The sequence below is a fragment of the Lepidochelys olivacea genome, assembly GCF_965140295.1.
Source record: "Lepidochelys olivacea isolate rLepOli2 genome assembly, chromosome: 11".
Lineage (NCBI taxonomy): Eukaryota > Metazoa > Chordata > Testudines > Cheloniidae > Lepidochelys > Lepidochelys olivacea.
The window spans coordinates 2181443-2207652 of record NC_140421.1 but is presented as its reverse complement, the minus strand read 5'-3'; the positions used below and the strand labels follow the sequence as shown (position 1 = coordinate 2207652).

Sequence of the window (26210 nt, the reverse complement as noted above, 5' to 3'; positions counted from 1 at the left end):
GTTGCTTTGCAGTGGGGGGAAGCCTGGGGCAAAGACAAAAGCTCTTCCCAGGGGCTGGGGGCCCAGCCTAGCCCAGGAACAGCATGCCACATGCCAAGCTGCCCCCATCACGCCAACCTCTCATCTCCCCTGCCCTCCATGACCTCACGCTCCAAAGAAATCTGATGAGGTTCAACAAGGATAAGTGCAGGGTCCTGCACTTAGGACGGAAGAACCCAATGCACAGCTACAGACTAGGGACCGAATGGCTAGGCAGCAGTTCTGCGGAAAAGGACCTAGGGGTGACAGTGGACGAGAAGCTGGATATGAGTCAGCAGTGTGCCCTTGTTGCCAAGAAGGCCAATGGCATTTTGGGATGTATAAGTAGGGGCATAGCGAGCAGATCGAGGGACGTGATCGTTCCCCTCTATTCGGCACTGGTGAGGCCTCATCTGGAGTCCTGTGTCCAGTTTTGGGCCCCACACTACAAGAAGGATGTGGAAAAATTGGAGAGAGTCCAGCGAAGGGCAACAAAAATGATCAGGGGGCTGGAGCACATGAGTTATGAGGAGAGGCTGAGGGAGCTGGGATTGTTTAGCCTGCAGAAGAGAAGAATGAGGGGGGATTTGATAGCTGCTTTCAACTACCTGAAAGGGGGTTCCAAAGAGGATGGCTCTAGACTGTTCTCAATGGTAGCAGATGACAGGACGAGGAGTAATGGTCTCAAGTTGCAGTGGGGAGGTCTAGGTTGGATATTAGGAAACAGTATTTCACGAGGAGGGTGGTGAAGCACTGGAATGGGTTCCCTAGGGAGATGGTGGAATCTCCTTCCTTAGAGGTTTTTAAGGCCCGGCTTGACAAAGCCCTGGCTGGGATGATTTAGTTGGGGTTGGTCCTGCTTTGAGCAGGGGGTTGGACTAGATACCTCCTGAGGTCCCTTCCAACCCTGAGATTCTCTGATTCTGTGATCAGGCCCCTGCCCCTGGCCTGGTGCTGCTGACGCTCACTGGCCCCCGGGAACAGGGGTCGCCCCCCTCGCTCCACATCACGCTCAGACACAGCCCTGCAGGAGCATAAGCGCACGTTGCTTTATTGCTGCCCAGCTGGGCTACAGGACCCCCCCACGCCTGGGGCAGCGCTGACAGCCCCCGGCCCTGGCCCCCCGGGGAAGCTGGGAGGTTGCAGGCATGCGGCAGGTCGCTCACCAGAGGGCCTCCGGGCCAGGGCGGGCATGAGAGTCGGCGTCGGCGTTCGAACCCAGGAGTCCTGGCGCCCAGCCCTATGCGTTCGTCACAGGCCGGTGGCAGGGAGGTTAGTGGAGCCCGCTGCAGCCCAGCTCCGGCCAGGCCTGGCCGGGTCCCCCCTGGCGGTGCCCGAGACAGACTGTCCCGGTGCAGAGTTTCCTCTGCCGTGGGCGGGGGGCAGGGGCTAGGTGGCGCTAGAGCGGTGGGGGCATATTGGGGCAACCCCCCACCCCTCCCGCCGCCCAGCCTGGAACGGGCAGCCCCTGGGGCAGGGCGAGGGGGGGCGAGCTGCTCTTCGGGTCCCTGCTGCTGCGGGGAATTCCAACGACACCGAGGGGGGAGACGCGGAGTTTGCTCTTTGGATCAGAGCAGCGGCACCTCCGGCTCGGTGCTTTCATGGTTAAAGGGGACCCCAGCCCCCCCAAGCAGCGGGAGGCCCTGACCCATCCCCGGGAGCTGGGGCGATAGCCAGACCCACCAACATACCCTCAGCTCAAGCTGGGCACATCTTGCTGGGCAAAGGGAGCCAGGCTGAAGTGGTCCCAGCAAAACGCCTGGCCGGGGGAGCTCAGGCCTGGTGAACACAGCCTGGGTGGGGGGGGGTCCGGAAATGAACGAACCACAATGGGTGAGGGGGCAGTTAGGCCTAATGGGCAGACAAAGCAATGGGGGGGGGGCGGGAGCTAGGCTCCCCATCGCTGTGGCTGCATCCTCCAAAGGAGACTGGCACCACTTGCCCCCCGGCCTTCCTCACGCTGAGCAGAGGGACCCAGCTGGCAGGGCTGCCTCTGCCGGTGCCAGCCGTATCCTGCCACCCCTGGGCTGACAGCCAGCTCCGGCCCATCTCCACTAACCTCTCCTCTGTCCCAGGATGTCCTCAGTGCCAGCTGAGAGTCACCCCCAGTGCCTTTTCCTTCCCGTTCCCAGCCAGGCCTGACTTAGCCCTGCCCGGTTCCAGGCTGGCGCTGCTTCTCCCCGGTTTGGGGATCGCTAGTGAAAGGCAACCGGGGCATTTGCCAGGGTGTGCGGACGGCCCCGGCTGCGCCCGCGAACCCCAGACCCTGTTCAACACCCTGTAAGGCTGGAGTGCGACGGGTACAGGAACACCTTTGGCCCATTGATTCCAGCTACATGGAGACCACACGGCTGCCCTGCCCACGCCAGCCGAGATCCCACCTACACCCTGACCCGTGAGCAGCTGCCATCCCCAGGGCCTAACGGGGAGAGAGCTGGGCCCAGGGCAGACCTGTCTAGCCCGGAAGGCCCAGGCGAGGGGCGGACTCGGATGGGGCCCTGGGATGAGCAAAGCGGGGTGGGCGCGCTCAGGGGGCCGGCTGGCGGGCAATGAACTGCAGGTTGATGGGCTTGTTGGGCACCAGGACAATGCGGGAGACCGACTTCACCTCCGTGCCACGGGGATCCGGCCGCAGCTCGAACGTCTGGATGATCTGTAAGGAGAAGGAGACGTCTTGTCTCTTCAGTGCCCCGGAGCCCCCTCCCCGGAGCACAGCGCCCCGGCCCCTTCTGCCCCCCGGGGTGGCTCGGGAGTTTTCTCCCCAGTGGTTTTGCACACGGGCCCCGTCTGGGGGCTCATGCCGTGGCTGGGGCAGTCGGCTCCTACAGGGTGGTTCAGTTAGCAGCGGGGTGAGGGGACACTGAGCTCCCCCTCTTGGGGCATAGAGTCACGCAGCATCCCTGAGACCTGGGGGGGGACGTGTCTCCGATACGGGGGGGGGTGCTGTCTGCAGCTCTGGCCCTCGGAGCGCCCTGTCCTGCGGGCCGTAGCCAACCCCCCCGTCCGACCGCTGGCACCGCGAGGGTCCCCACTCACCCTGGCCAGAGCCAGGTGCATCTCCAGCTCCGCGATGCGCCGGCCCAGGCAGCCGCGGAGCCCGTAGCCGAAGGGGATGGAGCTGAAGGGGTGGTGGGCGGAGCCGTGGCCCCGGAGCCAGCGCTGGGGCAGGAAACGCTCGGGCTCCGGGAAGCTGGTCTGGTCGTGCGTCATCGCGTAGTGAGCCAGGACGAAGAGCGTCTGATGGAGCCGGACACAGAGGAGGTGAGACCCATCCCCACGGCAAGCCGTGTCCCAGGCAACATGCCACCCCTCTTGCGGCCCCGAGCACGTGAGGGACCAAAGCCCTGGGTGGAAGGGCTGGGGGCATGGGCTAGATCTGGGCCCGGAGCGTGCTTAGTTACCAGCACCCCTTGTTCGGGACATGTAAGCCCTGGGCTCCCTGTGACCAGCTCTGCCGGTGCCCCTCACTCCCGACCCGCAGCCCCTGCTAGCCCACCCCTGAGCTTTCCCCCGCCATACCTCTGCCGGTGCCCCTCACTCCCGACCCGCAGCCCCTGCCAGCCCACCCCTGGGCTCCCCCTCGCCCCACACCTCTGCCGGTGCCCCTCACTCCCGACCCGCAGCCCCTGCTAGCCCACCCCTGGGCTCCCCCTCGCCCCACACCTCTGCCGGTGCCCCTCACTCCCGACTCGCAGCCCCTGCTAGCCCACCCCTGGGCTCCCTGTGACCAGCTCTGCCGGTGCCCCTCACTCCCAACCCGCAGCCCCTGCTAGCCCACCCCTGGGCTCCCCCTCGCCCCACACCTCTGCCGGTGCCCCTCACTCCCGACCCGCAGCCCCTGCTAGCCCACCCCTGGGCTCCCCCTCGCCCCACACCTCTGCCGGTGCCCCTCACTCCCGACCCGCAGCCCCTGCTAGCCCAGCCCTGGGCTCCCCCCCACTTTAGGCTGGTCCCCTTCCAAGCAGAGCTGGTTTGCTGTGCCCAAGGGGGAGCTGGCTTTGTGTTGCCTTCACATGGCACATCTAATTCCTCCAGCTCCTTCCCTGGGCCCCGCAGCCGGTGCAGCCGCAGGGCTGGGGAGTGACAGCCTCAGGCCCAGGGGCCGGGAAGCAGACCAGAGACCCCCACTCACGTTCTTCGGGAAGTGATAGCCTCCAATGACGACGTCTTTCTCCACCATGACCCTGGAGTTGGTGGGGACCACGGGGTACAGCCTGCCGGGCAGGGAGAAGACGGGGCTACGGCATGGGATGGGGCAAGTGGCATGCCCCCCCTCTCCCGTGCAGAGCCATTATCCCCATTGCACAGATGGAAACTGAGGCACAGAGTCCAAGGGACACAGGGCAGCTGTGAGAGCAGGGCACTGGATGCTGAATTGGAGCCGGGGCACTGGCCGCTGGCCCATCCTTCTGTGCTGGCGAATGCCTGAAGGACCGTTTGTCCAGTGCCTGGCTCCGAATCACACCAGTGCTGGGCGCAGCGTCATCTCCCTGGGACCGGGGGGGGGGGTGTGGGGCTGCTAGGGGAGGTTTGCCAAGTGCCGGCTAGTGAGGTGCACGGTGCCATCAGTCACCACCTCACCCTCCCTTCATGAGTCTGCCCCACCCAGGGATGCCAACAGGGCTGTGGGTTCTGCCAAGGGGGCCCCTCTCGGGCCAGGCCCCGGGGAGAGCGGGGGACGTACCTGAGCGTTTCCTTGATAATGGCCCGAAGCAGCGGCATCTTGGCGAGATCCTGGGCGCTGGGGATCTGCTCTCCAGGGACGACACTGTTCACCTCCTGGTACAAGGAGGTCTGGGTCTCTGGGCTCCTGGCCAGGTGGTAGAGGGCCCAGGACAAGGTATTGGATGTCTGAGGGGGACGACAGCAGAGACAGGGTGAGGGAGCAGCTCCGCACAGACAAGGGAGGCTGCAGGGAGGAAAAGCGGGAGCAGGCTGTGATGGACAGGGCAGCCCCTCGTGGCTCCCCAGGAGTCCCCCACCCTGCCCCACGTGGACGGGTCCCCACAAGCAAAGCCTTCGGCAGCTCCGAGCTCAGCCTAAACCCAGCCCTGCATGGCGGGGCCTGCCAGCCCAGAACCCCCACAGCTGGCTGTGTCACGCTAGTGCCAACTGAGATGGGGCCCCCCCATCGTGCCAGGCGCTGCCCAGACCCCTACGCAGATGGGGGCCCCGCTGCACCAGCTGCTGCCAGACCGCTATGGAGACAGGGTCCCCGTTGTACCAGGCGCGGCCCAGGGACAGTCAGGGACAGCTCCTGCCCTAAAGAGCTCACCATCTAAATAGACCAGAAAAAGACAGAGGGGAAACCGAGGCCCAGAGGGGACGTGACTCACCCAGCAAGGCTGTGACAAGCTAGGAATGGAACCCAGGCTGGGCTGCTGCCCTACCCACTAGGCCCCACAGCTCCCCAGCGCGCTCCCTTTTAGACCCACTGCATCTGCCCTTGGGGTGCCCACCCCACACAGAGCAGCTCCTCAGCAACGGGGTTTGTGCCACAGCCCCCCCCATTCCAACAGCCCCCAGGCCTGACCCCCTTGGGCCGGGTGTCAGGGCTGCGGGCGGCCGGCCGCCCTACCGTGTCCACGCCGGCCAGGAGCAGCTCCGCCACGCTGCCGTACACCTCCTCCGGCATCAGGTTGCCGCTGGCCAGCAGGTAGCTCAGGTAGCCCGAGGCCTGCTCGCCTCGCTCCAGCTGCAACTCCAGCTCCTCCATCTTCCTGTCAATCAGCTTCTTGCCTGCAGAGCCAGAGGGTCCAGAGCCGTCAGGACCCTCGGCGGGGGGTGGGGGGCAGCTGGACTGTCGCACAGGGGAGGGGGGATCACAGCGGGTCCCGCGCAGAGACGGAGGTGGGGGAAGGGGCCTGGGGACCGTCGAGGGCTGCCCACAGAGCGACGGGGGTCACAAGCCCAGGGGATGCCCAGCTGCGAGCTCACTGCCAGGGCTCGCCCCAGACCCTGCCCAGCCGCCTCCGCGGTTGCTGGCTGGATCCCACAGGGACCCGTAACGTGGGAGCACCCCTGATGGGCACGCCTCTCCCCCAAGGGAACGGGGCTCCCCAGACGGCCCCCTCCCGCGCATGCTGAGAGACCTGGACTCACGGGCACAGCATCTCCCTGCCAGGCAGGGCCAGGCGATCCACCATCAAGGGTGGGTCTGGATGACTGCCTGTCCAGCCCAGGGCTATAGCTCCAGAGACCGGGGGTTGGGGGGATCATGGAGTCCCTCCCTCAAAGGGAGATTTCACTCTCCGTGCGGCCACACCTCTGCCAGTGGGTACTTGAGGGGCTCCCTGACTGCGGATGGAGCCAGGCAGGGAGGGCACCAAGCCCAGGGCAGGATCGACGCAGGCCCTGCCGTAGCTTGATGGGATCGAGTGGATCCTTGTTGCCCCCCCAGGACTGACTGTGATGGGAGGGTGGGGGGGCAGGGGACCTGGGCCATGCACCACGGAGCAGATCAGTCTCCCTGTGTGAATTGTTGGGCCACACATCTGAGCTGGGGCCGGTATCCCGGCAGCCCGAAGCCCCAGGGAGAGGGGTGAGCAGAGACCCCAAAGCAGCAGAATTCGCTCTGGCTTCCTGGGACCCCTCAAGGCCAAAGGCTCCGTCAGGCTCCTACCAGGCCTGACAAACCCGCTCCAGCCAACCCAGCGCTCTTCCCGCGAGCGCCCGGTGAGGTAGCGGAAGAAAGCCGAGGAGACGCGGGTCGCTAACGTCGCTGCAAAATGGGCACACTCCTGCTACCCAAGGAGCCGTGTGCTCAGGAGGAAATTCTCTTCCCCAGTCTGGCACACGGCAGCGTGGACACGCCAACGCCCGTCCGCTCCACTGCCCCGGCTCGGGGGGCAATTCATCATTGCAAAGCGAAGCCCCGTTTACATGGTAAGTCAACAGGGAAAAGCAGTGGTGGTGGGGGAGAGGTGAACCCAATGGGGGAGAGCCGCGGAACAAGGAACGGGGGGGACTCGTCGTAGCTGTGGGTGCATTGCAGAGGCTGACGGGCCTATCTAAGAAATGCAGAAGGCCCCTGGTTTACCCAAACAAAGAGGAAACCCCTGGAAGTACGTCGACACGGCAATTAAAAACCCACGGCTGGCCTGTGCCAGCCAACTTGGGCTGCGGGGATGTTTCATTGCAGTGTGGATGCCTGAGCTTGGGCTGCAGCCCGACCTCCGGGACCCTCCGACTTTGCAGGGTCCAGGAGCCCAGAAGTCTAAACAGCCCCTTAGCCTGAGCCCTGTGAGCTGGCCTGGGCCAGCCGCGGGTGCCCCCCTGCAGCGTAGACGTCCCTTGTAGGGCGAGGGGTGGGAACTCGGATCCTGGCTACGACTGGAATCCAGCACCTCTGTCAAAACCTGCTTTGCTCTGTAGGAACAGGACCCAGTGTAGACCCAGACCTGCGATTTACCCCCGGAACCTGTTCTGTTTCCATTTCTTAGCTGCACTCACATGTCGCCTTTGCTAATCAACGTCCAGTTGTTCCACTATAAATACCCGGGCTGGCATATAAGTATATAAATATAAGTGCCCGGGCTGGCATATAAGTATATGAATATAAGTGCCCGGGCTGGTATATAAGTATATGAATATAAGTGCCCGGGCTGGTATATAAGTATATGAATATAAGTGCCCCGGCTGGCATATAAGTATATGAATATAAGTGCCCGGGCTGGCATATAAGTATATGAATATAAGTGCCCCGGCTGGCATATAAGTATATGAATATAAGTGCCCGGGCTGGTATATAAGTATATGAATATAAGTGCCCGGGCTGGCATATAAGTATATGAATATAAGTGCCCCGGCTGGTATATAAGTATATGAATATAAGTGCCCGGGCTGGCATATAAGTATATGAATATAAGTGCCCGGGCTGGCATAAGGGCGCGATCCTGGCTGGGGCCCGTCCAGCTGCGTGGACCCTGTCTCTCTGCAGACAGCTGGCCCCAGTGCCAGGGGCTGGCTATTACCGAGGGGCTCGGGGGTGGGGGGGTCTGTCACTAGCCTGCGCACCGTGGGCGAGGGCTGGGAGATCTGGAAGCCAGGGCTTGGTTTCAGGGAGCTGAGCTGCATCAGGTAAAACTGCTCCCCGCGAAGGGCAGGGGGTGGCGACGCGGCCCCCAGCCCTGGGTACCATCCCAGCGACGCCAGGGTGGAGTCTGACCCCGGCTCCCCGCCCAGGGCACAGACCGAAGGCGAAGATGATGTCCCAGTTCTCCAGGTAGCGGTTCCAGAAGGGCAGCAGCTCCCGGCTCCACTGGGGCAGGATGGTGACGAAGATGGAGTTCTTCAGCATGAGGCCGATGGCGTCGATGAAGCGCCGCGTCTCCACGGGGATCTCCTGCTCCAGGCACCTGATGCGGGTCTCGAAGAGGATGTAGGAGATGCCTGGCGGGAAGGAGAGGAGAGGGGCTGGTAGGGGCCCTGAACACTGACAGGGCCCCCCTGGGGGAAGGGGACTCCAGGGAAGCAGCGCAGGGCTGCAGCAGATCCGTCTGGATGCACTAGGGGGCAGCGTGCAATGCCCCACAGGGCCCCCTGAGCCCCACTCCTTCCCCCCCGAGCCGCCCCCCTGCCCCCTACCTTCCAGGGCGAAGCTGTAGAGCAGGTTGGTCACGTTCCCCACCAGGACCCCCGAGGGGCTCCCCGCCCTCTCCACCTGCAGCCGGGCCATCAGGTCCGACACCACCTCGTTGATGGCCCCCGTGTACAGCATGGCCTCCGACGGCTTGAGCATCCGCTGGTTGAGAACCTGGCGCAGGCGGTACCAGCGTTCCCCTTCCCTGCGGGGGAGGCAGAAGACGGCTCAGCACCCGCCCACACCGAGGGGCAGCTGGGAGCGGGACACCGAGCCGCCCCCTCCGCGCACGCGGGGGCTGGCAGGGATGGGCCAAGAGATGAAGGGAAGGCCGGGAACTGCCCCGTAACACCGGGGTTCACTTTTCCTCCCCCCCCCAACACACAATTCCAGCTATGCCCACTGCCTGCCCCCTGCTCCTCATCCAGCTGCCCCAAGCAACAGCCGAATGGTGGCACCGGGCCCACCTAGCCCCAAGAGCAGGCCCTGCATCCGGAGAGACTCTGCTAGGTGCCCCCCCAGCGCCAGGAGAGGGGTACAATTGCACCAGGGTGCTAAACCCCTTGCTCCAGGGCATGAGCCAACCATGGACTCTTGGGCATGGAGGAAAACATCCCACGGGCTGGTAATTCCAGAAGTGCCCACTGTGGGGACGGGGTCCTGGGCAAACCCCAGTGCCTCTGTCCCTCCACCTCCCTGCTGCCCGCAACACCAGTCTGACCCCGTCGGGGGTCCTGACCCTCCCCAGCTCCGGGCTCCGCACCCCACAGCGGCTCAAGGCTAAGGGCCTCGGTCGCTAGCGAGACCTGGCCTGCATCACCGGAAATGCTCTGTGATGAGAATTTCAGCAGAAGCTCCCACCTTTCCCCGGCACCAAAATCTTTCTGCCCAATCCTCGACTTCACCCCAGTGCTGTCTGATCACCCATTTAGAAGCAACACGTGTTAGAAATGACACACGTGGGGGAAACTAGGTCAGCCTTGACCCATCAAGCCTGCCCGTCTCTTGCACACCTTGCCTTGATTCTCTGTACGGCTTTGGCAGGCCCTGGCGAGCCTTCGGGACGGAGCGAAGGCAGGAGTCCAAATGCAATGCTGCCTGGGTGCCAGAACCGCCAGGCAGCCGCCCGATCAAGGACATTAGTCTTGCTAGCACACAAGGGAATAGCTCAGTTTCCTAGAGCCGTCTTTCTCAGCCTTCTTCATACCAGGCTTGCTGCCTTCCTCAACTGTGCCGGGGAGATCTCAGGGACTAGCACCGGTCCACGGACCAGTCATGGAGAAACACAGGCCTAGAGGGTCCGAAGGGACCATTAGATCGAGTAGTCTCCCCTCCTGCATGTTGCAGGCCATTGTCTTGTACCCAGCTGCTCGGGACTCCAGCCCTGTATTGATCTGGGAGCCCACATGATGTTTGCATTGCAGCAGCGCTCAGGAACACCGTCAGGACGGCTAAAGCCTTGATCATTGGACTCACTCGGTGAACGGGCCGTACGGCAGCTGCCTGATATCCCGATGCTCCTTCCACAGGGCCATGTCGCTCCTCATGGGGTATTTCCCCTCCTGCCTCAGCAGCTGCTCCAGGATCTCCGGGCTCCCGATGTTCACGTTCTTGTACTTCCCAAAGGTGGATTTCCACATGGGGCCGTAAAGCTTCCGGAACGTAACCTGCAATTCACCACAGCAGGTTGGCCCCGACTGGCACGCCAGCCCCCCGTGGAGGATTGGGAGTGGGGTATGTAGCCTTGCATTGCTGGGCTGCCACTTCCAATCCAGCCACAGGGCGGTAGTGACCAGACACCACTGTGATGGTCGGGGAGCAGATGGCTTTACCTCCCCATGCTCCAGCGGGCCAGCCAGAAACCTCCCTGCAGCCCATGATAAAATTCAATGTCCCTGGGCACTGGGCTACTTACCTTCCTGAGCAGTTGCATTTCGTATTGGGAGTGGGGCAGCATATCTGAATGTTACCAGCGAGAACATCAGAGTCCACCCCTGCGGATGCTGGGAGAGTCCTACCCTGAATCTGCCCTTCTCTGGTAACAACGCCTCGGTGCTCTCAGAGACTGAGGTGACAGGAGAAGGGGGGCTGGCACAAGTCACCTGGCACCTCGCCCAGATGGTCCAGCCAAGGGATTTAAAGGAGCTCTAGGAGAATGGGCTAAACTGCTAGCAAAACCAGACAATCTCTGACCAAAAACGGCCATGGTCCCGGAGAACTGGAAAGCAACACTTTATTCTATATCTATATTTTAAAAAGACTCTGGGGGCGATTCGGGGAATTCCAATTTATATCTGGCACACTGGCTGAAAGGAGAATTAAAAACAAAACAACAAAACACCGGCTGATCCTGCGGGGAGAGGCTCGGCCCGGCCTGGCCCTGCAAAGCCAAGCTGCACCTCACCAATCTCTTGACAAGGTCTCATACAAGTAGCTACAAAAGAAGGGAAATCGTCCTGGGGTGAGAGGCCAAGTATTGTCCTAGCACAGGAACAGGCCAAGAGTCAGGGAGCAAAGTATAGCATGAAATGGTCCATTTCCACCACGGCCCCAGGGTCCTGGTGGGACCCATCAGGCTCTGCCCTAAATCCCGGGTTAATATATTTCTTAACAATCTGCACGGCGGGGTGGGGGGGATAGTGAGGTAGCACAATGGGAAGATGACACAGCTATTCAGGAGAGTCACGAGCAGAGAGCTGACTAAGTTGGGTGACCGGGAAAGATGACAGCAGATGAAATTAATGCAAAGTCCGCAGGGGGAAAAGTAAATGACTCACACACCGCCAGGGGTCTAAATGAACTGCATCGATGCATGAAAGGGACCTGGGCATCACTGTAGACCATGCGATGGAGACCTCTGCTCAGTGCACAGCTGAGGTCAAAGAAGCAACCAAGCCATTCAGCTGCATAAGGAATGGGAGGGGAATAATTATGGTGAAGTCTCTTGTACCATTCTCGAAATCTGCAGGGCAGCCTCACCTGGACACTGTGTGCATCGCATCGCAGAGAAAACCACAGCTGAGAACAGAGAGAAAGAGCCAAAGTGATTAGTGGGACGAAGAGATTTCTGCAGAGAGAGACTGGAACAGCTGGGAGAGTTCACCTGGCTGGGGGAGCAAGAGGAGACGGGACCGAGGCATATGAAGTAATGAAGGGGAGCGAGGAGGCAGGTCAGGTGCTGCTGTGGACACTCCCTCAGAACAGAAGAACAAGAAAAACTCGCCATCTCAGGTCAGTTAGGAAAGCTCTTGCCAGGCCAGGCGGAACAGGGCTGTGTGCTCCCTGCCGTTAGCCACCACGGAGGCGGAGAGCTTGGCATGACTTCTGAATGGATCGGAGACTCTTCTCCGGGCAATGGGCACGTCCCCAGTGATGCCAGGCAGGATTCGACAGAGATCTTCCTGCATCAAGCCCCGAGTCAACCTCTGGCTGAGCTGGGTCCGGGCAGGTTATTCCAGAGGTAACATTGGGGGTTCTGGAACCTTGCTCTGAACACTGGTGGAGATGGGGCCCGTAACTAGATGGATCTGGGGTCTGAGCCTGTGTGCACACTACAGGTCATTATGGTGGAGACTAAAGTAGGGAAACATGGGTTTCAGTGGGAGTCAGGTTCCTAAATACCTTTGAGGATCTGGCCCACATAGGACAATCTCACATAGGATCTAGGGCCCCGATCCTATGCATGTGGCCCCCTGAGCCTACTACAGGATCGAGGCCTACGCTGAGTAAAAGCATAAAAATACACAACACTGTGCAAAGCAAAGATAAAGGGCATTTCCCCTCTCGGCTGATTCGTTTGCAGAACAACAAAGCCTTATTTGGAAACCTGACCGGCAGGCTGTGACCGAGACCCCGTTGGCACAGCAGGGCACGTCCATTCCCTCGGTGGGTATGGCACCACCGTCCCTTATCGCTGCTTCGTCAGAACAAAGCAAAGTTGCAACATATTCCAAAAACCGGCCTCTCTCGTCAGGGCTCCAATGCAGAATGGTTCCCCCGGCTCTGGCTATACCAGCCCTGGTTCCTTTTTCTAGGGAGAAGCTGTGACGAAGTGGGACTGTTCTTAATGTTTCCTCTGAATATTGTGGGGGTGCCTCAGTTTCCCCTATGCAGTTCATAAGTATTTAGGTGGTGGGGTAAGGGTGTATGATCATTGCAGAGCCCTAGAGGGCAGGTGTGTGTAGGGGTCTGGACACAGAGAATGGCCAACACCCTGTTTCCTGGCAACTGATGGTCTGGGCCCTTCCCCCCTGCAAGGTGAGAGCTAAAGGGCTGGAGAACAAAGGAATCAGATGACTTCCTGGCCTGGGAAAGGGGAAAGCCCAGAGGAGGAGGGGCTGGAGGGGGTTTCAGTTCGGGGCTTGCTGGGGACGAGGAGTGAAGTGCAGACGGGGTTGTCTGGCTCACTGCCCCCAAAATGGACCCAGCTGAGGGGTCCAGTTCTCTGCACCTACAAGCTCTGTTTTAGACCATGTTCCTGTCGTCTAATAAACCTCAGAGGATGCTGAATGCTCCAAGGTCATACCCAGGAAGGTGGAAGCTGTGTGAGCTTTGTGTCCTGAAGACAGTCTGCTCACAGAAAGGAGACTTCCCCAGAGTCCTGCCTGGCTTCGTAGGGAGCAGTTCCAGAGCATCACCCAGAGACTCCGTGACAGAAGCCAGGATGGGCATCTTGGAAATGCACAGAACAATAATCCTACAGCTAAGTCACAGGAGTGAAAGGAAGATGGTCATTGGCCTAGATGCATGCATATGAGTTTGCCGTTCACCATCAGTTACGCTTCCCCACCTTGATAACATTCAGATGGGTTTTCACTTGCTGCTTTTAGTAACCTAGTCGCTGATCACACATTCCTCTCCCCAAGGACTGGACGGCAAACACACTGAGGCCCATGGGGTGTACCTCTGCATTTCCAGCGGGGAGCAGTCCTTACTCACCAGCGTGGCTATTGGATTTCTTGCATGAGGGAGGACTCCCTGACTGAGTGAAGACTTGCAGGACTGGATGCTTAATGAGCAGGGTCTATTTAAGCTATAGAATCACCCTCTGTGCTAAGCCCTGTTCAAAGGAATTTCCCCATTAAGTTCAGACTTGAAAAGCAACCTAGCAACAACAGTGAATTCAGCTGCAAGGCTGGGAACCTGCTGGGAAGAGGGATTATTTCACTTTGACAAACAACATGTAGAAGATCTGCTTGGTTGAAAGCCACACAGGAGGCCGACAGCGTAAAGCCAGTGCCTGCTCATGACAGTTTGCATGGTCTCATTGTGTTGCTTATTCTCAGCAAAGCAATTGGGATGGCCAGAAATGTCAAGGTCTGGTGCCAGAGTTTTATAACTTAGTAACTAATTGCTCTCTATTTATACCTCCAGCTGTATATCATGTAGAAATGCACCCAACCTCTTAAGGGTTCCTGGCTTTGCCGGGGGATGTTGTGAAGGCCAAAACCATAATTGGGTTAAAAAAACCCACAGGAGTTAGATAAATTCATGGCGGATAGGTCCACCAATGGCTATGGTGGCCAGGGAGGCAACCCCACCCTCGGGGTGTCCTTAAACTTCTGACTGGCAGAAGGTGGGACTGGATGACAGGGGATGGATCACCCGATAATCACCCTGTTCTGATCAAGGAAGCACCCGGTATTGACCACTGTTGGAAGACAGGATACTGGGCTAGGCAGACCATTAGTTTGACCCAGTCTGGCCGTTCTTATGATCTTATTAAAAAAATACAACTAAGGAAATTCCCAAGCAAAAAGCTTTGTTACACTGCAGTTAAGGTTTTGATCACATCAACCACTAATGAGTTTTGAAAGTGTTTGAAAAGAACATTCCCTTTTTAAGCTCTCTCTCCCTCACACTCAGACCCCCTCCCTTTTGGAAAGATACCCCCAAATCCTGCATCTTGGCAGGGGGTTAGGCTAGAGCAGGGTTCTCAACCAGGAGTATGAGTCCCCCTGGGGGTACGCAGAGGTCTTCCAGGAAGTACATCAACTCATGTAGCGATTTGCCTAGTTTCACAACAGGCTACATAAAAAGCACTAGCGAAGTCAGGACAAACTAAAATTTCATACAGACAATGACTTGTTATTAATGCTCTAGATATTACACACTGAAACGTAAGTACAGTGTTTATATTCCAGTTGATTTATAATTATATGGTAAAAATGAGCAACTCAGCAATCTTTCCGGAATAGTGTGCTGTGATACAAAATCAGACACAAAAATACAGAAGTAAGCAGGTAGTTTTTACGTGAGGTGAAACCTGGGGGTACACAAGACAAATCAGCCTCCGGAAAGGGGTACCATATCTGGAAAGCCGCTGGACCAGCTGACCCTTGCGGTCCCCTCTCACCCAGCTGCGACCCAGGAGACAATCAGCTCCTCAGATAACCAACAACTTCATCACACCAGTCCGGTTTTCAAGGGCATTGCCGGCTGCTAGCTTTCAGCGTTGCCTGTACCCGCCAAATGAGCCTGACTGCTTCCTGTGTTAGATTTAGGAGGTCTTTTCGTTTCAAGAGGAAAACAAACACCTGGATTCCCCAGCACGTCCCATTTTCCCCAGCACCACATGCCCCCTGGGGAAACTGAGGATTGGCACAGACTGTGTTTGTGGGCGGGAGGCTCTGGAGCTGCTCCTTGTCCACATACTCCTAGGCTACAATTACCCAGGCAGAGACAAGAGGCAGCCTGTCAGGGCTTTGGCATTCAGCTGAGCACAGAGTTCATAATAGCATGGGCTCGGCCATTTCATTTTGAAGGAGAGTCAGTTAATAGCCATGTATACCACCCCATGCTACAGATAGGGAAACTGAGGCACAGAGCACAGACATGACTGGCTAAAGAGACATAAGACACTCCTCCTTCATCCCCTTCCCCCCAGTTCCTCTCTGTGAGAAAAAGCCCCCTGCCCGGGTGCGCATTTAAGTGAGGAGGACTTTAGCAGCTTCTAAATATTCCAGCGTGCCCTGAGAAGGAGAGGTGACTCTTTCTCTCCAGCTGGGTATTTGGGTTGCCCAGGGTGACTGGACACAGAGCAGAACCTGAACCCGATTCCTCTTTGAACTGAGAGCAGGAGATCCTGGACACACTTCCTAGATCCCAAGGCCAGAAGGGATCGTTGTGATCAGCTAATCTGACCTGCAGCCTAACCCGAGCCCAGAACCTCCCTGAATGAATTCCTGTTTGAATTACAGCAGATGCTTTAGAAACATCCAGTCCTGATTTTAAGATCGCCTGTGATGGAGAATCCACCACACCCCTTGGTATGTTGTTCCAAACGTTAATTACCTTCACTCTCAAAAAGTTACTCATTATTTTCAGACTGAATTTGTCAAGCTTCATCCTCCAGTCATTGGGTCTTGTTAGACCTTTGTCTGCTAGACTGAGGACAGTGGCATCATTTCAGATTGGGGGGGGAGGGGGCAACTTTAATTGTGATTCCAGGGGCTACTTGGGGGTTTTTTTGCAGATAACTTAGCAATGAGTTGACAGGGGCACTGTATCTAATTCCTATTCAAAGAAAGAAAATTAAATATTAGACCCACTCAGCTCTAATACGAACACGTTCTGACATCTTGTGTCAAGTCACTTAAGGGACACTGGTTAGATTTAAAATTGTAATGTCTATTCTTACTCTTGAATACAAGAATTGAAATACTTGTAGAAAAATCTCGATGATTTTCTATCCCTTCTTTTCAGTTCACCAAGCTTGGAATAGATCATTTAACTTTTGGAAACGTCCTACGAGGGTAAGGCCCCGTGAGTTTATACTGCACCTGCCTGGGGCTCGAGGTGCAGTATAAACTCGCACTACAAATTGTAGGCTAGATAGAAACTGAATTTAAACAGGAATGAAACAGGCCCTGTCAAGTCACTTTCACAGGACTGCCATCCCCAAATGTTCAAAACTCATGAATCAGGCTCACCAAAAACCGTGAGATGGGCTTTAAAATCATGAGATTACATAAAATAATAGATTTGGGGATCTTTTCATTTGCCTTCTGCTTTCTGAGCCTTAAGGGTGCACTAGGGGTCACATTTTGATGCTTTCTCCACAGCCACCAGGGCTAGACACTTCATTTCTCTTTAAGAACGACGGATGAAATCATCACAGATCACCTAACTCCAGCAGCTGTGACTTTAAGGAAAACAATTATCATGAGACTCGTGACAAAGTCCTGAGAGTTGGCAACACAGCTTTCCTTTCTGTTTAAAGGCGAGTGACTTTCCAGAAGGCTCTTAAAACACAACACCCAGCAACTGAGTTGCGGTTCTCACAGGAGAATATTTAAAACCAAACACCAAGAAAATGCCACATTTTAAAACTGAGGAAAAAATGGAGACTTCTGAGGTATGTCAGGGCCACGGCAGGCGGGAAAGGAAAACAAACAGGCCCAGGTGCTCTGGGCAGCTCTTCCTCTTGAAAGAAAGTGGGAGGGTTAAATCTAGTCCTTAACCGAGTAAAACTTCTATTACCAAACTTCTGTCCACTCACAGCTATAAACGTTACAGTGAGCACGTCCTAACACGTGGTCAATAACTCTACACTTCATCCTTAAATATCTGAGCCGTCTTATCCAGGGCTACATATCCGCTCAGGAACTACATTGTCTGGCCTATTCTGAACAGTGCAGAGCACACACATGGTGCCCAAAGAATAACACAAATCATGACAGGTTTCAGAGTAACAGCCGTGTTAGTCTGTATTCGCAAAAAGAAAAGGAGGACTTGTGGCACCTTAGAGACTAACCAATTTATTTGAGCATAAGCTTTCGTGAGCTACAGCTCACTTCATCGGATGCATACCGTGGAAACTGCAGCAGACTTTATATACACACAGAGAATATGAAACAATACCTCCTCCCACCCCACTGTCCTGCTGGTAATAGCTTATCTAAAGTGATCATCAGGTTGGGCCATTTCCAGCACAAATCCAGGTTTTCTCACCCTCCACCCCCCCCACAAATGCACTCTCCTGCTGGTGATAGCCCATCCAAAGTGACAACTCTTTTGGATGGGCTATCACCAGCAGGAGAGTGAATTTGTCTTCTCGTGGCTCTTCTCTGCCCCCTCTCCAATTTATCCCCAGCCTGTCTGAATGGTGGGTGCCAGAGCTGGACACAGGATTCCAGCAGCGGCCACACCAGAGCCCAAACCAGAGATAAAATAACCTCCCTGCTCCTCCTCGGCATTCCCCCGTTGATGCACCCCGGGATCACATCAGCCTGTTAGGCCGTAGCATTCCCCTGGGGGCTCATGTTCACCACAACCTTGATATCTTTTTCGGTGTCGCTGCTTCCCGGGATAGAGTCCCCCACTCTGTCCTGTCAGTCTGGCCTGGCCTCTGTCCCTTGACGACTTTCCGCTTGGCAGTACTCAACGTTTGGCTGTATTGTATGTTTGCTTGTGCCCAGCTGAACAAGTCCAACCTCCCAGACCCTAACCCTCTGCCTCCCATAGCACGCCCTGCCAGCCCTCCGCTACTACGGCCAAGTACTCAATGCTATTTGAGTCTGTCCGAGACAGGTTCTTACCCACCTCCATCACTGCAATACCTGGGCCTCTTCTAACCCCGCACCCAGGGACACGCTGGCACCTGTGGATCTTCCTCTCTCTCACCCTGTCCCGCGGGGAGCGCCGTGCCCGCAGGGACTGGCTTGCTTTGGTTTCGAAAGGCTCGCTGCTCAGTGTTTCGGGCAGAGGTGGCTGGGTGGAGAAGGCACTGGGCACGGGGATGGAGAGGTTTGGGACGGCCCTGGAGGAGTTAGTCTGACAGTCTGGGTCCAGCCCCCAAGGACCCCGTGTCTCGTGCCCAGACAAGCCTCACCCTGAAAGCAGAACGTCCCATGGGGCCAAAGGCGCGGTGCTGTCACCCACGGTCCCCGTCCATTGCTAGAACCCCAACGCCAAGTGCCCAGCCCCACAGGGCACAATGCTCAGCCCCCCAATAGCGTGCACCCTGCTGCCCCACTCCTAGGTACCCAGCACCCCCCTCTGTTTGCCCACCCCCTAAGCCCAGCTCCCCCAGCCGGTACCCAACACCCAGCCCCCGCCTGCCTGGTGCCCAGCCCCCCGACTGCTCGGTGTCCAGGCTCCCCAGCCGGTGCCCAACGCCCAGCCCCCCGACTGCCCGGTGTCCAGGCCCCCCAGCCGGTGCCCAACGCCCAGCGCCCCGACTGCCCGGTGTCCAGGCTCCCCAGCCGGTGCCCAACGCCCAGCCCCCCGACTGCCCGGTGTCCAGACTCCCCAGCCGGCGCCCAACGCCCAGCCCCCCGACTCCCGGTGTCCAGGCCCCCCAGCCGGTGCCCAACGCCCAGCGCCCCGACTGCCCGGTGCCCAACGCCCAGCCCCCTGACTCCCGGTGCCCAACGCCCAGCGCCCCGACTGCCCGGTGTCCAGACTCCCCAGCCGGCGCCCAACGCCCAGCCCCCCGACTCCCGGTGCCCAGCCCCCGACTCCCGGTGCCCAACGCCCAGCCCCCGACTCCCGGTGCCCAGCCCCCCGACTCCCGGTGCCCAACGCCCAGCCCCCCGACTGCCCGGTGTCCAGACTCCCCAGCCGGCGCCCAACGCCCAGCCCCCCGACTCCCGGTGTCCAGGCCCCCCAGCCGGTGCCCAACGCCCAGCCCCCTGACTCCCGGTGCCCAACGCCCAGCGCCCCGACTGCCCGGTGTCCAGACTCCCCAGCCGGCGCCCAACGCCCAGCCCCCCGACTCCCGGTGCCCAGCCCCCGACTCCCGGTGCCCAACGCCCAGCCCCCGACTCCCGGTGCCCAGCCCCCCGACTCCCGGTGCCCAGGCCCCCCAGCCGGCGCCCAACGCCCAGCCCCCCGACTCCCGGTGCCCAGCCCCCGACTCCCGGTGCCCAACGCCCAGCCCCCCGACTCCCGGTGCCCAGCCCCCGACTCCCGGTGCCCAACGCCCAGCCCCCCGACTCCCGGTGCCCAGCCCCCGACTCCCGGTGCCCAACGCCCAGCCCCCCGACTCCCGGTGCCCAGCCCCCGACTCCCGGTGCCCAACGCCCAGCCCCCGACTCCCGGTGCCCAGGACCCCGGCCCGCACCTGCAGCTGGTGCGTATGCAGCAGGTAGCCGCGCCCGAAGATCCAGTACAGGGAGCGCAGCAGCCCCGGCCCCGGCAGCTCCTCGGGGCCCTTCAGCGGCCGCTCGCCCTGCGCCGCAGCGGCTGCTCCGGCCGCGCTGGCTCGGCCCCTCCGGGCCGGCTCCGAGCGCGGCGCCCCGGCCAGCGGCTGCAGCCAGCGGCGCAGGGGGAGCCCCGCAGCTCGGCGCCCGACGCCCGGCCCCGCCATGGCCACACTGCCCGCGCCGCGGTGGCCCGGGGCGGGGCCGGCACCTGGGGGGGGCCGAGGCGCGAGTCCCACCCCGGGGGCTGGAGGAGGAGCGAATCTGGAGCGGGCGGCAGGAGGGAGCAGCGCGGGGGGGGCAGGAGGGAGCACTGCGGGAGGGGGGCAGGAGAGGATCTGGAGGGGAACAGGAGGGGGCAGCGGGGGGGGGCAGGTGGGGATCAGGAGGTGGCAGCCGGGGGGGGGCAGGAGGGGATCAGGAGGGGGCAGCCGGGGGGGGGGCAGGAGGGAGCACTGCTGGAGGGGGGCAGGAGAGGATCTGGAGGGGAACAGGAGGGGGCAGCGGGGGGGGGGCAGGTGGGGATCAGGAGGTGGCAGCCGGGGGGGGGCAGGAGGGGATCAGGAGGGGGCAGCCGGGGGGGGGGCAGGAGGGGATCAGGAGGTGGCAGCCGGGGGGGGGCAGGAGGGGATCAGGAGGGAGCAGCCGGGGGGGGGCAGGAGGGGATCTGGAGGGGAACAGGAGGGGGCAGCCGGGGGGGGGCAGGAGGGGATCAGGAGGGGGCAGCCGGGGGGGGGCAGGAGGGGATCAGGAGGTGGCAGCCGGGGGGGGCAGGAGGGGATCAGGAGGGGGCCCCCTACTACAGAAAGGATGTGGACAAATTGGAGAGAGTCCAGCGGAAGGCAACAAAAATTATTAGGGGGCTGGAGCACGTGACTTCAGAGGAGCGGCTGAGGGAACTGGGATTGTTTAGTCTGCAGAAGAGAAGAATGAGGGGGGATTTGATAGCTGCTTTCAGCTACCTGAGAGGTGATTCCAGAGAGGATGGTTCTAGATTATTCTCGGTGGTGGAAGAGGACAGGACAAGGAGCAGTAGTCTCAAATTGCAGTGGGGGAGGTCTAGGTTGGATATTAGGAAAAACTTTTTCACTAGGAGGGAGGTGAAGCATTGGAATGGGTTCCCTAGGGAGGTGGTGGGATCTCCTTCCTTAGAGGATTTTAAGGTTACGCTTGACAAAGCCCTGGCTGGGGTGATTTAGTTGGGGTTGGTCCCGCTTTGAGCAGGGGGTTGGACTAGATACCTGCTGAGGTCCCTTCCAACCCTGATATTCTGTGATTCTATGTTTAGGAAAGGGATAGATAATAGGACAGAAAATATCATATTGCCTCTATATAAATCCATGGTACACCCACATCTTGAATACTGCCTGCAGATGTGGTCACCCCATCTCAAAAAAGAGATATTGGACTTGGAAAAGGTTTGGAAAAGGGCAACAAAAATGATGAGGGGTATGGAACAGCTTTTGTATGAGAAGAGATTAACAAAACTGGGACTTTTCAGCTTGGAAAAGAGATGACTAAGGGGGGATATGATAGAGGTCTATAAAACCATGACTGGTGTGGAGAAAGTAAAGAAGAAAGTGTTATTTACTCCTTCTCATAACACAAGATCTAGGGGGTCACCAAATGAAAATGTTGTGAAGGCCAAGACTATAACAGGGTTCAAAAAAGAACTAGATAAATTCATGGAGGATAGGTCCATCAGTGGCTATTAGCCAGGATGGGCAGGGATGGTGTCCCAAGCCTCTGTTTGCCAGAAGCTGGGAATGATGACAGGGGATGGATCACTTGCTGATTCCCTGTTCGGTTCATTCCCTCTGGGGCACCTGGCCCTGGCCACTGTCGGAAGACAGGACACTGGGCTAGATGGACCTTTGGTCTGACCCAGTCTGGCCGCTCTTATGTTGTTCAGGAGGGGATCTGGAGAGGGGCAGGAGGAGGGGGTTGGTAGGAGTAGGGGGCAAGTGGAGGGAGTAGGTGGGGGAGGAAAGGGGGGCAGGAGGGGATCTGGAGGGGGCAGCAGGGAGGAAGTTGGTGCGGGAGGAAGGGGTGAGGCAGGAGGGGATCTGGAGGGGGCAGCAGGGAGGAGGTTGGTGGGGGAGGAAGGAGTGGGACAGGAGGGGATCTGAAGGGGGCAGGAGGAGGGGGTTGGTGGGAGTAGGGAGAAGGTGGAGGGTGCAGGAAGGTGTTGGTGAGGTTTGGAGGGGGGCATCCAACCTTCCTGGACAGAGGAAGCTGGCCATGGGGGTCTCAGGTTGCTAAGACCAGACCCCCCCTGCTGGGAATGTGCACCTGGTTTCTGGTACCTGAGTACCCCCTCTCTCCCTGAGCCTACCCTACTGCCCAGGGTACCCATCAGTAGTATAAGGGCCCTACCATCAATCAAACCCTAACCCGCCCCTTGACCCCTTAGCCCCACCCCTTGACCCCTTAGCAAACCCACCAGAAGTCCCACCCTCATGAGTTATTACTTCTGGGGTCAAGGCTGCCACATGACCGGAAGCGAGGTGTGTCATGTGACACCCACCCCTTGACCCTTAACCCCACCCCTTGACCTCTCCCCCCCACCAGAAGTCCTGCTCTATGGGGTATTACTTCCAGGGTCAAGGCTGCCACGTGACCGGAAGGAAGGTATGTCATGTGACCCCTCTAACAACTCCTCCCACTGCCCTCTACCAATCAGGATGGGTTTCACCCCCTGTAGGACTTCTCCCAAGAGGAGCTTTCACCAATCAGGGTGAGTTCCGGGGCGGGGTGTCCTCTCTGGAAGTGGGTCTTGTGACCCCTCTAACAACCCCCCCACCACCTTCTACCAATCAGGATGGGTTTTGCCCCTGTAGGACCGCCCAGAGAGGAGCTTTGACCAATCAGGGTGAGTTCCAGGGTGGGGGTGTCCTCTCTGGAAGTGGGTCTTGTGACCCCTCTAACAACTCCTCCCCCGACCCCGCTACCAATCAGGAGGGGTTTTGTTCCGATAGGACCAAGAGGAGATTTGACCAATTAGGATGAGTTCCGGGGGCGGGGTGACCTGTCCGGAAATGATTCGTGTGACCCCTCTAACAACTCCTCCCACCAACCTCTACCAATCAGGCGGGCCCGAGAGCAGATTTGACCAAAATAGGGCAGGTTCTGGGATGGGGTGAACCGCCCAGAAGAGGGGCGTATGACCCCTCTGCCAATCAGAGCGCAGCACCATCACCCCATAAGGCCCAGCGTCGGGCAGAAGAGGCTGTCTTTTACCAAGAGCGCGTGTTTTAGAAATTGTGGAAACATGGACTCCTTCACCACCCCCGTGAGGACTTCGGACTTTGTTTTAGCCCCGAGGGCCTTCAACAAACCGCGGAGAAAGCGCTACATCAGCGAGAGTTCCGAGGAGGAGGGGGCGATTGAGGGGAGCCCTTTGGCCCAGCCATTGATGGACACACCGGAAACCGACCCCGAAACCCGGCTGCTTGTGGGGCCCCGCGATGAGCGTGATGGCCTCTTGTTGTCCACCCCCCGAGAGGTGGAAAGTGATCACGGCTTGGGGGAGTTACGGGCGGACAACGTGAATGAAAAAGACGTGGCTCAGGTAAATGAATGTTTAAGAAGTGAGGGTCGGGGTGGGGGTGTAACGGGGGCTAGGAACCAGGGATTGTGTAAATCAAAAACCAAGCAGTGGTGTGCTTACGCTGTTTCTTTTTTGAAAAAAATCTCTCAACAGCTCGATGATGCCTTTCTAGAGGACCCGGAGACTCTGGACAGCGTTGCACCAAGCAGCGAAGATGAACCGGGCCCACCTTGTTTTTGCTCAACGCCGATACAAAATGTTGAAGAGGACTCCGAGGATGACGGCTATGAGGAGTTTAGGAGGAGGTTTGGCATGGAACTGACTGAGCCAGTGCCACGTCGTGAGCGTAAAAAAGTCATGCGGATTATTGTACGCGTTGCTGTTTATTCTGTTCTTAATCACTGTCTTAGGCAAAAGCTTTCTGAAGATTGTGAGGGCTGTGTCATAGATGCACCATGACTGTGTGACTTGGACTTCAGTGGATATAAACTGCAAGCTCCGGGGGCCTGTGTGCTGAGCTGTGTTTGGAAAGCTTATTAAACACTGTTATTGCCATAGGTTATGCTATGCAATGTCTGTGCCTAACCCAAGAACATTTAGCACAAGGGGTGACCTTGATAAATGCTGCGCAATTCAGTGGAGACCCTGACCATGTTTTAAAGAAAATGACCAAACCGGAAGATGCCTGCTTAGAGCGTTATATTGACCGTCTGGTCCGCACAAAAAGTTACAGAACCCGGCTTAAGAAAAAGTCTATTTGTAAGAAATCTAAAAGGATTAAGTTAGAAAATGGTGAGGGGCCAAACATGCGATATAAAACTTGGTAGCTGTAAATTTAAAAAAAAAAAAATCTATTGAAAAGGGCTTTGTGACTATCTGTATTTCTGTTAAAAGGTCTCTGGCCCCTAAGGGAGCTTAAAGTCTTTTTTTCTTTCTTTTTTTAATGGAGCATCTTGGTTTGTTTTCAAGGAGCTGTATGTCTTTTAAATAAAAAAAATTGTTTGTGAGAACCTAGCTCTTGTGTCTTTTGTGTAAGAGAGACCCATTTACAGCAAAAAAAAAAAAAAAAAGCTGAAATGTATGTTGTGGGAGGGGGAAAAATATCCTAAAAATGTGTTTACAATAAAACAAACAGGGATGGTTCAGACATGTGGTTGAGTACAATAGAGCTGACTTATTCTGTTGAACTGAACGGGTTTAGCCACCCCCCCTCACTGAATAGCCGGGGTGACTGATTACTCACCCTTGTTGCCATAGGGTTAATTTTGATGGGGGTGCACCCATAGTAAGGGAGGTGGGTGGGTGAGGATGGTGAGTTCTGATTAATATGAAATGAAATGAAACCTCAGGAGTTTGCCGATGCTATTGGGCAGTTTAAATATAACCCCTGGAGTTGGTGGAATGCTATAGGCCAGTTCAAATATGGCCCAGGAGTTGGTTGGTTGAAGGTGATTTTCTAGAAATCACCCCCCGCCCCACCAAACTTTAAGCATGAAAGAAACATGTTTTTAGAAACAAAAACAAGTCCCAAGACGTTCATTGATATCTGCAAAGGGTCCCTCACTTGAAATGGTTACTGTAAGAAGGCCCTACAGGGGTGGGGAAAAATAAAATGTATTTGAACTTAAAAAAGAAAAAAAAGAAAAGCAGCCCAATTGTGCAGAAAACTTATTCCCCACCCCCGATCACAAAAGGGAATGCTAGGGAGGGGTGATCCAATCAACCTGCTAACTATTTTGAAACAAAAGAGTTAGGATGGTGTAAAAAAACCCCAAAAGCTCAGGTAGCTGGAGACTGTCTCTTTCAACAGAAACTCTCTTGAATTGCTGCTGGACTGCAAGAGGAGGTATGTTCCCTGGTTTTTTTTAACTCTGAAAATATATATATATTAGATAATGCCATTTTTCGGCCATGCTGTCTTAGTAAATAATGGTGCCTATCTTTATTGCAGTGTGATCTGTTTAGCATGGAGCCAGTAACTTTAAGTTGCAGTTCATCACCAGGCCAAGGTAAAAACCATTTTTAACTGTAGTTGTGCTTAATAACTTCAGGTATTACATAGGTTGAATAGGGACTTGGGAGCTAATACTAACTAACATTTTGGCTTGTTTTTTTTACCCCAAAGACCCCAAGCGCACATGGCTGGGGCGGGGGCCGGAACAACCAGGGGTCTTTTTAAAAGCATGTGGGTTTATTGAAAAGTGTTTTGTTGCAAACAGTTTTTAAACTCTATGTGTGTGTGTAAAACATAGGTGGTTTTTAAAAAGTATATGTCTACAAACTGATGGTGATGGTGTGTTTCCAATTAACAGGGTTTTTACTTTGCAAAATGAGATGTATTTTTTAAAAAAAATATTTGTGGGGGTTGTTTTCAAAGTGGTAGAAATAAACTCAAAACCTGTGTTTGTTGTACAGCCTGAAATGGATTATTTTGTTTTAAAGCTATGACTTTTTTAAATAGAAAAAACACCCTAATGGATATTTTTTTATTTTATTTTAAAGTTTACTAGACAGTTTCATGTGTTTTATTAGAATGTTGTTTGCTTTACAGCACGGTCAAAACATGAGCGGGTAAAAATGCTCAAAAGAAAAAGGAAAGAGACAACTGAAAAGAAAAATTCACAAGTATCAGTGACAGATGGATGGATGAAGCCGGGTAAATATATTTTGCTTATTAGTCTGGTTAATTATGAGGTTTTGTATTTTAAGTACATACATAGGTGTGGGTGAGAAAGCTGGCAAAGTTACGTTTTTGTAAAATGCTTTTTTTTCCCACCTGCCCCAAGCAGGCATATGCAGCCCTTCTGACAAGGCTGTAGTGGGAGCTACAAGGACCCGTCCCCGAGAACCACCAAAGAAGCAGGAATCCCGGAGCAGGCGCTCTAGGGATTGTGAATAAAAAACCAAGGATTGAAAA

General features: G+C 56.9%; 2 protein-coding genes across 2 annotated transcripts; one reads left to right on the top strand and one right to left on the bottom strand.

Moving 5' to 3' along the window:
* Positions 1–1043: 1043 nt before the first annotated feature.
* Positions 1044–19925, bottom strand: CYP27A1 (cytochrome P450 family 27 subfamily A member 1). The gene is made up of 9 exons (XM_084644061.1): positions 19665–19925; positions 10076–10266; positions 8605–8804; positions 8212–8409; positions 5597–5757; positions 4703–4869; positions 4151–4232; positions 3055–3255; positions 1044–2671 (listed from the first exon to the last, which is right to left on the bottom strand). Exons 1-9 carry the CDS (start codon positions 19908–19910, stop codon positions 2546–2548), a joined length of 1572 nt encoding a protein of 523 aa, XP_084500187.1. The 5' UTR covers positions 19911–19925; the 3' UTR covers positions 1044–2545.
* A 2103-nt stretch (positions 19926–22028) lies between these two features.
* Positions 22029–24243, top strand: LOC311528073 (uncharacterized protein). The gene is made up of 4 exons (XM_084642702.1): positions 22029–22045; positions 22315–22374; positions 23061–23314; positions 23447–24243. Exons 3-4 carry the CDS (start codon positions 23159–23161, stop codon positions 23750–23752), a joined length of 462 nt encoding a protein of 153 aa, XP_084498828.1. The 5' UTR covers positions 22029–22045; positions 22315–22374; positions 23061–23158; the 3' UTR covers positions 23753–24243.
* Positions 24244–26210: the final 1967 nt, after the last annotated feature.

What these genes read in the sequence shown, in the direction of transcription:
- CYP27A1 (XM_084644061.1), bottom strand. Translation starts at nt 19,910, where the DNA reads ATGGCGGGGCCGGGCGTCGGGCGCCGAGCTGCGGGGCTCCCCCTGCGC. An exon ending in TCCTGGCCGGCGTGGACACG is followed by an intron (nt 4,870 to 5,596) that starts GTAGGGCGGCCG and finishes CGTCCCCCTCAG; the next exon opens with ACATCCAATACCTTGTCCTG. An exon ending in ATTATCAAGGAAACGCTCAG is followed by an intron (nt 4,233 to 4,702) that starts GTACGTCCCCCG and finishes CCTGCCCGGCAG; the next exon opens with GCTGTACCCCGTGGTCCCCA.
- LOC311528073 (XM_084642702.1), top strand. Translation starts at nt 23,159, where the DNA reads ATGGACACACCGGAAACCGACCCCGAAACCCGGCTGCTTGTGGGGCCC. An exon ending in ATGAAAAAGACGTGGCTCAG is followed by an intron (nt 23,315 to 23,446) that starts GTAAATGAATGT and finishes ATCTCTCAACAG; the next exon opens with CTCGATGATGCCTTTCTAGA.